Source organism: Balaenoptera ricei, chromosome 3 (genome assembly GCF_028023285.1).
Source record: "Balaenoptera ricei isolate mBalRic1 chromosome 3, mBalRic1.hap2, whole genome shotgun sequence".
Lineage (NCBI taxonomy): Eukaryota > Metazoa > Chordata > Mammalia > Artiodactyla > Balaenopteridae > Balaenoptera > Balaenoptera ricei.
The window spans coordinates 113,555,695-113,568,006 of record NC_082641.1 but is presented as its reverse complement, the minus strand read 5'-3'; the positions used below and the strand labels follow the sequence as shown (position 1 = coordinate 113,568,006).

Here is a 12,312-nt window from a genome sequence, read left to right as displayed (position 1 = left end):
TGACCTGGTCATCCTGTAGTCCTGCCCAGAAAAGCAGCTGGAAGTCAAAACTGGGTCCTGGAAAGGGAAAGGTCTAGCAGGCAGCCCAGGTGTTCCGGTGGGCACTGAAGGTGGAACCTTGATCCAGGGGGCGGGATTGTTGCTAGACACACTGTGCCACCTGAGGACTCCTCAAGCCAGTCGTTTGTTTGTTTTAACCGTGGGCAATATGTTTTCAGCCGCCCCAGTGATGCAAATTTGCCAGGACGCCATGGTTTTGTAACAAATGATTCACTTTTGTTGAAAATAAAAATGATGCAAAGGCTTTTAAGACCTGAGAATGAGAGTTCATATTTCTCTGTTAACACCAAAAAAGGGGGTGGAGAGAGAGCGGGAATTACTTTTCTGAATTTTTTTTTATCCTACATTTAAAAAAATTAAAGGCATGGATTTGAGCTTCCATGTAAATTGCGTTTAGTTTGCATGTGGTGAACAACTTGGTTCTGAAGCTGCATCATTTTTAAAACCTCACTGTCAGTTTCCTTTTGCATCTCAGTGACACAGTCCTCCTGCTCATGTCATTGCAAGTGCTCCTTCTCCCCCTCCCTCTTCCTGTCACTAATTGCACTCAGGCTCTCATGATGCAATTCCTGTGGTGGACTCTGTGTTCCAGCAAATAACCATTACAGTGTACATTTTATAACCATTATCTGTATTTTGTATGCATTTTTCAAAGGAAAAAATACGCAGCACTCTGTCATCTTAAGGTCTGGGGCTTTGAAAGTTTTTGTTTAAAATATTTTTTATTTATAAAATTTCAGCTCAGCAGTGAAGGCAACCACCTGGGTTTACTTTCACACCCTTTAACCTGTCCTTTGGGTAATATATTGAAAGTTAACGTGACCTGTCATCCAAATTGCTTTGGTTTGAACTAAAGTGCAAAAAAGCTCTGCAATTTAGGACTAGCTCCAGTGTGCTTCAGATCCCTAATGCTGACGATTAGCCAGGACTTGGAAACCTGTTAAGCAGGTAGAACAGTTCAGTGCCTGGGTCCACCCTCTCCCTCACTCCTTCCCGTACCCGGCTCTTGGGTGCCCTGACCCTGGCCTCTCCCTTCCCCGTGTTCTTCTTGCTCTTTCCTGCTGGTTACCTCAAAGCCAGCGTCAAATCAGAACTCCTCACACCCCCTTGCTGGATTTCCAGAATAGCCGTACTCAGCCATACAAATGTCCATGTACAAATGGAGATGCCCTTCTTGCCCTTCTTGGCCTTGGGATCAGGGCCTCGTCTGCTGCATACGAGCCCTGGAAGGGAAGGGAGGTAACAGAGACTGCAGACACATTGCTAGCTCCTCTGCAACCAAGCAGTGCCATCTCCTCCATTTTGGGTACAGCCTGGTCTCAGGCCTCAGGACCAGGCACCACAGGCAGGAAAGTACCAGAAAGTACAAATCCAGCTAATACTGACTATACTCCACTCACGGTTGGGGAGGGAGAGTCCAAAAAGCTATAGAGAAGCACTGATACTCTATAGTCATTTACAGGCATGTTATCTAATATTATTTAGGAAATAGAGGAAAATGGAAGATGGAGGCTTGACAGCGAAACTAATGTGGCTTTTTGATATCTTGACTTTCGGAGGGAGAGCCTGAAGGGACTGGTTGAACTGGAGCCCAGTGTAACATGGTCAGCTGTGAGAGAAGGGGCTGAGTGCAGAGCCAGAAGGAACACCTGCCTTCTTTCCCGTATCACACAGTCAGGTGTGAGTGGTGAGAACAGAACCCCAAACTACCACAAGACTGCCCTTTGCTTCCAGCTTAATGACCCAGGACACACACATCCAGGATGAGCTACCCCCAAATCCAGCCCTGCAGGTGCCCTTTAGCAGAGTAAACTGTGTCTCCCCAAAAGTGGTGTCACAGAATAAAGCATCATCTCAAGTCAGCCTGGGCACCCTGTTAGAAGCTAGTGTCCTAGCAACCCTTTCTGGAACCCTGTGCCTTGCAGCATGAGAGGGAGTAAGTGTTCATAGTTGAGAGCGTTATTTTGAAGCAGGACTTTCTGGCCCTTTATAAATAGTCTGTCCAGTGAAAGTCATGGCATTTAGTGCAAAAGGGGCCAGAGTGGTCAAACTGACACATAGGAATTTTTACGCAAAGCACATTTTAAAATGTCATTATTACAGACATTAATTTTGACTTGGATTTTAGGAAGTGTTTCAGAAAGGGTACTTTACAATGGTGACTGTATGGTGCCCTGTGTTCTATGAGTCTTACTTTCCACCTGTGACAATGAAACCAATGCTGGAATAGCGCAAAGCAAGCTGAGGTCAGAAAGGTGATACTGTGCTCGCTACAGCCCTGAAAGGCACAGTTGCTAAGCTACTTGCAGGAGAAGATGGCCCAGGGCTTAGGAGCCTGGGATCTCATTGTTGTTGATAATGTATTACACATACTGACGTCTCAGGAGTAACCGCCCTCATTGCTCTCTGATTTTACCCAGTATTCCACACACATTGTTGAATTATTTTCAAAAGGGAAACAGTGCTGTGAATCTGAATTGACTAAATGTGTTTGCTTTGTGGTTCAGTGGAGATTCTCAGCTTCTTCTCAGAGATTTAAAAAGCTTTATGTCCAAAAAAAGTACTTCCAATGTGTATTTCTATAAATCTGTGTCAGTGGTAGTAAGTGATGTAGGCTTCCTTGGAAGAGTCAGTATTATTAGAAGCAGTTGGGAAAGCAGTGTCAGGAGGGCATGCGTGTGTGCCTCCCCAACTATCAGGATTGCAGCCGCAGCCCTGTGGGCCACTAGAGGCAGGGGTAGGTACCGCGGGTTTTCTTCCTCAGATGCAGACACCCTAGTCCTGGGGGCTGGGGATCAGTAAAGAGAGAGGGAGCTCTTGAAGCAGGAATGAGGAGGAAAGGCCCACCACCCGCTTCCACCCTATGGCTGACGACTGGCTTCTGAGACAGTTTAGGACGCTGATGAAGCCATGTTTCTGGGCCTCCAGCAGCGCCCACAGGGGTCCTTGTCTTTGTGTGGCACATTCTAGCCTGAAACCCACCAGATGCCACCTCCAGGCCTGAGGCCTCTGGGGGAATTCAGGCCGGGGATGCGTGCAGGCTGGCAGCATAGCACAGAGGAAGGAGCCCCTCCACCCCAGAGGCCAGGGCAGGAACGGGCCCTGGAGCAGGCCACAGGGAACACATGGTGATCCATGAGGAAGTGGAAACAGTCCTGTGGAGGACCTCGCCTCTCCATCCTCCTCAGTTAAAGTGGACTCTGGGAACAGGAAAAGCGTTGCATTTTATGTGGTGGGCACAGGGGAAGAAGTCTTCTTCCTTGTCCCTTGTGAGGGAATGAGAGATACGAACAGGCTAGCCTGGACAGTGACAGGCTAGGCTTAACAAGTCACTCAGGTAATCTTTAATCATCACGTTTATTTCCTAAAATTGAATTTCTGATCACATATGTTAAAAAAAAAAAAAAAGGATTGTACTATTTCCTGTAGCCAAGGAGGTCATGTCAAGGCAGCCCAGATGTCCATCCGGTAGCCCCAAGCCACCGGCTCCTTCCTTATCATGGGCAGGCTGCCTCCCGACCTGCTCTCAGTGGTGGGTGCCATCCTCCCTTCCAGGATAGCCAGGTTAGCTTTGAGCCGCCTCAGGTCCCAGCCAGGCCAAGGGCCCGGTTCCTGAGCTCTGGCCTTTCCGTTAGCCCTGCTTTCAGGGAAGCGGTTTGTTCACGTCATCTTAAAGTTGTGTCTGGATGTTTGACATTCAGTTCCAGCTCTGTTTGTGGGCCTACAGAAACCCGAGCACTGTCTTAGGCATTGGATGGCCCTTGGGCAGGAGGCAGCCTGCACTCTGCCTTCAAGGAGCTTGTACCCTAACGAGTTCACGTCAGGAGTAGACAACAAGGGTTAACTGGGCATAACCCCTCGAGGGGAGACTGGGCACTGTAGACATCAGAGGCTGGCTCCAGCAGAGCCCACTGACATGAGCATCATCAGGTCCCCGTGGTGGAAGAGATCTTGAAGGACGCTTAGCTCAGTCCCCTTCCCCCAACCCTGCAGCCAAGTGGGACCCCCTTTCTGCTCTATAACTGGCACTCTCTCCAGTGGCCAACAATCTTCACAGATACTTTAAATTCACCATTCTGTGGTTTAAAACTTAGTTTTCCATCTTTCCCAATGTTAAGACAAGGAAGTAGTCACCTTATTCACATTCTGAAATCATTAATGACCCTCCTCCCTCCCAGAAAATCAGACTAAACTTGGGAATTTTCACAGTTTCCCAGAAATCTGATTTCCCAGCGCACAAATACCCCTGCTCTGCCATGTGCTTCAGACAGCTGTGGGCCCCTTTGGCTAAGAGGCCCAGGTGGATTTGACCCTGGGTGGGCTTAGGGGGGCCTGAGACCTCCTAGGACTGGGCATCTGTCTTGGGCCTGCCGGGCCTGCTGGCATGTGTCCTCTGCACAGTGAGATCCTTTTCAGGCATGTGTGTACGTGGCCTCTGCTCATCCTTCTCCTGTCCAGGGGAGCTTCTGTTCTTGTTTCATGACCAGATGATCAGATCACTGTTGGCTTCTGCCCCCTGGTCCAGCCTGCCCAAGCCAAGATGATTGCCCATCTGTCTTTCCAAAGTGCCTGAAGCAATTTGTCCTCTCCCCTCCCCATTCCTCTCCCAAACACACAAACACAGAGCACCCCCCTCCCCCAAGCACATGCTTTATAGTCCTCTATAATTGTACATTTTTAATAGCAATACTGTTTTGTGGCTCAGCCCCTCACCCTGAGGACTTCTGCTGAGCCTGGTACCCAGCAGAGCATGATGTGGGTGAGAGTGAAACTGCACTTGGTTAGCTGGGGCTTCTCCATGCTGGTGGCAGTGGCTCCCTGATGTGCAGGATTCAGTGCTTCCAAGAGCGGGGCTGCTGCTGCTCAGAGGGAAGGTGATGAGCCCCGAGTCAACTGGGAATTCTGTTTGCAACTGCTCCCTCGCTTCAGCAAGGCCACAAAGCCCCGCACTTTCCCCCAGAAAGCCCTAAAGAGCAGGGGGAGTGCTCCCCAGGCAGAGGCAGAGACAGAGACAGTCTACCAGTGTCTCCCCGGCTAGTTGAATCAGAGCCCACGGCAGTAGCTGATTTGCCGGTGAGACATTTCTGAATACAAATCCAGAAGTGTCTATACAATTAGAAAAAAATATTATGAAGTTTAAAGATTTAAACATGTATGGTGTTTAAACAAACAAAAAAGGAATCTCCTAGATGTCTTTAAAGTGTATTCATTCATAACACCAAGTGAAGTGTTCTTTTCCCTTTTTTCTCCTTTCCCTTCCTCCCCCAACAATCTCCTGCTGCTTCACACAGTGTGGGTTTTTATTTTTGGTGGGGGGCAGGGAGTACTGGCTTAATTTGAGTTTTTATAAACAGCATTTGCTTGAAGTCATACGCAGTACTTACATGATACCATAATCAAACCCTTCACCCTTGTCCTGAACCCTAAACCTTCACTTGCCTTACTCTGAGACCCCGACCCCCCTATTGTGTGCCCATCCACACCCCTTCCCCCGGAACCAACACCATTAGCACCCTCTCCCTGATGCTGTCTCTTCTGTGCCTCTGTCCTGGCACCAGGACCTGTGCTCTGAGAGCTTCACTGTGTGAGGGCACCCCAGGGGGCTTCCTTCAGCTTCAGGAATGCCAGTGGCTGGCCCCTAATTACCCTGCAGTGCTGGGAACCATACCCCAGAAAGTCCAAGTGGAGAGAGCTTGTACCTCTTCTCTCTTCGAGCACTAAGTAAAAATGAGGCCTACCACACTGTGGCAGGGCCTAGCCAGAGTCCTTCCCCCGCCCATAAGACCAAATTCATTTCCACAACTTTCAGTCTAAGCAGGTCCCTTTTTTGAGAATCTGCTGATTGCGTCTGGGAATCAGAAATGTGGGTTTATATTTCTACTGCTTATAGCACGTCAGGTTTTTGTTTGGTTTTGTTTTCAACAAAATGTTTGGCCCCAGAAATTCAGTGACTTGGAGCTCAGTTACCAAGAGCTTCCCAGCCGAGTGTCTGCACACGGCCCTCTCCTGGGAGTGAGCGCCTGCCCTGCTGGGCCCCGAGGGTGCGGTCAGCTCCCCAAGCCGGGATTGCAGTTGGTCTTGGTCATCCGCTCCTCTGGGCATTGCTCTCTGCTGCATCTGGTAGGAATGTCTGTCACTGAAGAATAGCCATCTTCCCTGAGAGAGTGTGAGTGCTTAGCTGCAGGTGCTTGGACCTAAGAACAGGAAGGGGATCCTGGGCCAGCTAATTCCCCCTGCCCTCTGACAGCCAGTCTAGAACTTAGGATTCCTCTCAAACTGAGGGTTGCCATGGCACCAGAATAATAGTGGGGAGGGAAGACATTCAGCGGTTCTTTACAAAGACTCAGGTGGTAGGGTACTCATAAAGCTCACTCAAAGAAAATGCTCTACCCCTTGGGCCTCAGAGTAGCCTCACCAACAACGTGAAGAGTTTAAAAGACACGCTGTCTTGCTGGAGAACTGCTGTGTCTCTTCCTGGGTTTGGCCAGAACTTCAGTATTACATGACTAACAGGCACGTAAAATTAGATGCTACTATGTAACAGGCCATTCTTGCTTCTCGCCACCCCTGAGCAGGGCACAGGAGCCAGCCAGCTGGTAGTCACGGTGATGGGGACAGCCTCAAAGACCCATGACCACTTGGAAGAGAACAGTAGAGCTACGAGGGGTTTGCCCAAACCAGCTAGGACTTCCGCACCATCCCGGTGCTCAAAGAAGGGGACAGTCACATATACCACCCCACCCTACCCCAGCAATGAGTACTTGACTCTGGGTCCTGATAGCTGCTGTACTTGGGCCCCCAGATCACAAGTTCTTTTCAAGGGAAGTGGATCCACCAGCCTGATGTGGCTTATGCCTCCCTTTGGCCCCAGGCATCACCAGACAGACACGTTCTGGACCCTCAGCCTAGCTTGCTTCTTTTTAGCATCCCGAGTGGCATTTGAGTCTTTCGTTTGACATGGATTCAGTTTAGCCAGTGACTCCCTCTTCCCCTTTGTGCCCAGTGCACCTGGAGTGCCCATTGCCCTTCATCTGTATCCCAAGGCTCACGTCTCTGTGACTTCCCAGCTGTCCTGTTATTTCCCACCTCATGCTTTTCTTTTCAGCTGAACCTTATTCACAGTGAAATCAGTAATTTAGCCGGCTTTGAGGTGGAGGCCATAATCAATCCTACCAATGCTGACATTGACCTTAAAGATGACCTAGGTAATTGGGGATGGGGTTTGGCACCATCAGCTGTCAGTTGAAAGGTTATGGAACCCAGAATTTAGGCTCTTCATCTTCTCAAACTTCAGATGGTCAAACCAAATTCCCAAAACCAAGATTAATGTTTGAGGGTAGACATTGAATGTCTACTTACTTCAAGCCATTCCAAATGGGAATGATCTGATTATGTTTTATTAAGCCCAATTGGCTGCTTTCCCCTTGATTATAAATATATTGCCATCTAAATTCTCTTCCATAATGATCACACTGACTGCTGGTTACTCGGGGGGGATTTTTTAAAACTGTGTATTTTTTGTTTTTTTTTGTTTTTTTAAGAACTGAAAAATCTCAGGTAACTACAAAATGATAGTTTCTCCATTTAAGCCTTAATTAGAAATGACAAAGCATGAAAACACGTGAGAAGGGAGACAATTAAGCTGCATCAGTATACTATTAAGTTGTCTTTAATCTACCAGCAAATTGATTTCCCCCAAATTTACCACCTACTGTCACTTCGACTTCTTCTACAACTGAAAACAGTATATGACTGAGTGCCACCTTCATGAATTATTTGGCTCGTGTATGATATTAAAAAGAAGGGCAATATCTCTGAGTGAGTTCTTCCAGTGGAAAACTGCCCCAGAACCATGGCATCTCCCTGCACAGGAGGGTGGACGGTTCAGGGCAAGCTGAGGGGTACCCCTCAGGTGTCCCACTCTGTGGCCTCACCTTTACAGAGAGGAACTGTCAGCTTAGGGCACAGTGAAGGCTCCTGTCTCCTTAGCTGTGAGCCTGGCAGGGGCAACAGGCTAGCAGGTGCCCATCAAGGCAGCCTTGTGCCTGATGCTGACTTAGGTATGTTTTGTGTATCTTTAGTTCCCATCTTTGGCCACCTTTGTATGATGGCAGATTTCCTTACCGGGAGAGATGCTCATGCAAGAGCCCAGGCCCGACCCACACAAACTGGGTACAGTAGTGGGCTGAAGACATGAGAACTGGGACTCAAAAATGCCGTGCTTGAACTTGTTTTCTAACTACCTTAAACAGATACTTTCTTTAAAAAAACAAAAACAAAAACAAAAAACTCACAAGCTAGAAAAAGCTAGGATCCTATCTATCCATAGTATATTTTATATGTAAAATACATAAAAATGAGATTGATTAGAATAAGAGGTAGGCTGGAAAAATATTTTTACACATCGAGGGGGAAAAATAAAGGCATTCCTCTGCGCACACCTATACTGTTTTCTCAGTTTTCAAGAGATGTCCCTCGAAGGTAGACAAAATGATGAACATCACAGGAATAAAAATCAAACCCTAAAAGGTGACTACTGCTGATAAAATGGAGAAACTTGTTGTTTTGGTTCGCCTGATAGTCCACGTTTTTTAAAAAACAGATGCCATGTTTTAGTAGCCTTCTCAGTGGGGTGCCAGTCTTACAGGCTTTTGCGAAGTGAAGTGGGGCATTCGTTGTTTTGTTATTTCTTTTAACCTTTGGAAATGATCTCATGTGTCTGTTTCTCTTTTTTTGGACTTGTCATTCAAATGTTTAATTTAAACATGTCACATTTGATATTCCTCCTCCTCCTCCTCCTCCTCCTCTCCTCACCCCCATCCACATGTGCGCACACTTCGTGGACTGATTGCCCTTTTGGCTCATATGTTGGAATCGACCAGGTAGGCCAGCCCTGCCATTGGGGCCTTAGTAAATGTGCCTGTGCGTGGGTCTCGGTCCAACACAGTTGATATACATCTGTTTACCTGTTATAGTTGCAAGTTGTACAGGCTGACATTGCCTCGATCGACAGTGATGCTGTCGTTCACCCGACAAACACTGACTTCTACACCGGTGGTGAAGTAGGTAATGCCTAGCTGGGTGCTGCCGAGTGTGTGTGTGCATGGTCAGTCAGCCGCCGCAGACAGCTTGATCCTTTTGACAGCTATGCAGGGCTGCATTCATTTCACACTTCCAGCTGTCCTGACCTTCCCCAGGTCTCCTGTCCCCGGGTTGTGAATGCGAGAACTACAGCTAACTGTCAGCCAGGTTGCATCATGCAGCTCACAAATGGGCACACTTCTGGTTTGGAAACTGGTTCAGCAACATTTCTTCACTGCTTCCTGAGGCACAGCTTTGTGGGAGACTGGGTTCACACGTGATTTGAGCTGCAAGCGGGATGCAGACAGATCGGCCGAGTGGCATCCAGGACCACTTCTGTGCCCCCCCCCGTGGACCAGACACACAGGAATGCGTATGCATGGGTCTGTGTCAGAAGCACGCTCATTCCTGAGGATGGCCTTCAAGCCTTAGATGCACGTGGGGGGAATTTTAGAACACTCTCCCACACTCAGGGGTTCTCAGGCCTTATGTGTACGAAAGCCACCTCATTCTGATGTGCTGTTCCTAGATCACTCTTGAGAAACACTCTCCTAGACCCAGAAAGCTCCTTCCTCTCCTCGGCAGCTGACACACATGGTCAGTTGGCTTCTGGCACTGAGTAGCTGAGGGTGGGGTGAGGCGGAGAGAGCGTGTGGCGTGCCAAGTACTATGACTGCAGACCCGCTGCACGAACATAGATAGTGCCCTGCTTTAAGAATGTGTTGAGGGGCTTTTATAATGAGGAGGCATCCAGGTGTGATGGCAAAAAAGTACAGGTTTGGAGCTAGGTAGAAGGATCCTGAATCCTACCCTTACCATTTACTGGCTATGGGGCCTGGGCAAGTCACATAACTCCTCAATGCCTTGGTTTTCCCTATCCGTAAAATAATGGTGATGAGAATTATGTTAAGTCATGTAACCAAAGCACCCTGCTTCATGCCTGGTTCATGATAGGTGCTTATCGTAAAGGTCTTGCTCTCAGGTGCGTATATGATTTTTACAGTAGGTGTGCTGGTCCTGAGAGCAGCATTCTGAGTATAGATTCAAACACCAACTTCCAAAGAGAATGGATACATTTCTAGTAAGGGCAAAAGTGAAGTCATCTTGAAGGATGACGCTGTTGGGATTCGCGTGAGTGTCCCAGACACTGGAAGTGCAACAGCTTAGCAATCTGTAGCTGTCCAGCTCTGTTCAGTGTCACTCACAAAGCCCGCTGTTCACAGTCTGCCCCAGCCACTTTGATTTGGGCTAATTGCTCTCCTGGGCATTTTGGATTTTGGACAAGGATAGAAACACAAACTGGATGGAAAGTCAGGATTCGCCAAGCCTGCCAGGCCCAAATGAAATCAGGCTGTAGGCAATTAAAATAAACTCCCCTTTCCCAAGATTTTGGAGGAGTTTAAGAGCTCCTAAGTCAGGCAGCTTAAGAGAAAGATACTTCCTTTCTTAACCAAGTGAAAACTTGATGGGAGGGAAGTACTTATTTGGAGGAAACTAAATAAACGAACAGCTGAGGGCTTATCTTTCAGCCAGGAGTGACTAAGGCCTAGGTTCGTCCTGCCATCCAGAACTTTGGGTGAAATGGAAATTGTGAAACTTGCTGGGCAAAAGAATCTCGCCCAGGCTCAGGGAGAGGAAGAAAGGGCCAGTCTGCTGCGGCTGTGAAAGTGTTTCCCCAGGATTAGCCACACCAGGAGGTGGAGCTGGAGGCTTTGAGGCTGGGTGGGGCCAGATGGGGTAACATGCAGAGCCAACTGTCCCCCCCCCCCCCCCGCCCCCAGAAGAGCCCAGTCCTTCCTAAACCATGAATGGAACCGGTCTCCTTGGAATAATGACAGTGCTAGTGCTTTTCTCTCTGACATGCTTGCCCTTAACCCACTCATATGCACAGGTTAGGCATGAGTAGCCTTGGTGACATGTAAGTAACCCGGGTCCAAGAGCTCGGCCAAGCTTACGTCGTACATCACTCATGGACACTGTCACAGCAGGTCCAGACAACCTGACTGGCCAAGGAGGAAAGACGGTGCCAGGTCCAGAACCCAGGTCTTCCAAAGCCCACCTCAGTGCTTTTTCTCAGCGAACCATTCCAAACTAGTACTGAACCCAGATCTCTTGCAATACCAAAACAATGATCAACCAGATTCACACATGGTCTCAATTGGTTCCAGTTCCCACTTTGATGTGTGAGAGGGGAAAAGAGGAAGCGAGGATGTAATCACTCCACTTCTCATACTTGGTGTGAATTCCTGAGTCCCGAGACTGCTGGAAGAAGGAATGCGAGTGCAGGAATGCTTAGCCCCAGTGATTAACTTTTACCCATCGAAAGTTCTTTCTAACAGTGAAATAGACCACAGGCTGAGCCTGACGTTTGTCCAAGCCTAAATTTTTGCTTAGGCTGGTTTGAACACTGATACTTATGCCTGCTTTCTAAGCATGAAATAATGCTCTTGTTCTCATGGGAGTAACACATGTTTATGCTTGGGGGCAAATAAGCCAATTGCCTTATGATTAACCCTGAAGTTAAGCCTAAAAAGCAAGAGTCTTACATTCAGAGTGTTGACAATACAGTTGAAATGGGCCTGTTTCTTGTTAAAAAGTACACGTGTGTCTACATGAACATGTGCATACATATGTGTGTGTAGGAGTCAAGTCCTGACCGGGTTGATTGCCTGCAATCTAGGGTTCAATTTTTAAGTTTGGGAAATGCATTAAGTGTAATTTAACGTGCAAATTTCACTTCTAATTAAAGCAAGATTTAATTATAAGTAAAAATTTTAAAGTAAACACTCTTCCTAAGATAAAACACCTTTAATTATAAATCAGCCCATTTTCTTAATATTTTTCTATTTCAGAAGGGAGTTGGTAGTATTAATACAACACTGATTTTACTTTACCTTCCAAATTTCCCATTTCTCCTAAAGAGTAGATAGGATAGAGAATGTGGACCTGAAATAGTCCTGCCTGGAGCATGTTTGTATCCATCCTTCAAGCTGGAGGATGGGTGAGGAGGGAAGGCCAGACCAGGTACAGCTGGGCAGCAGCATTTGGGATCCAACGGATTCAGACTTCGGATTCATTTTTCTCGGTTGCATGGATATTTCGGGTGAACCTGTAATTGGGCCTCATTCACCTGGGTTGTACCCTCAAACTCTCCACTTCCTGGTGGGTGGA

General features: G+C 47.7%; 1 protein-coding gene across 4 annotated transcripts in view; it reads left to right on the top strand.

The window, feature by feature from the left end:
- Positions 1-12,312, top strand: part of LOC132362513 (core histone macro-H2A.1) — an 81,009-nt gene that overhangs the window by 54,235 nt on the left and 14,462 nt on the right. For 2 of the 4 annotated variants that reach the window (XM_059917127.1, XM_059917126.1), the window contains exon 6: positions 7,166-7,265. In XM_059917127.1, the coding sequence (XP_059773110.1) occupies positions 7,166-7,265 (100 nt within the window). Of the gene's footprint in view, positions 1-7,165; positions 7,266-9,035; positions 9,127-12,312 lie in introns of all 4 variants that reach the window. The other 2 variants (XM_059917128.1, XM_059917129.1) reach the window with 1 other exon arrangement.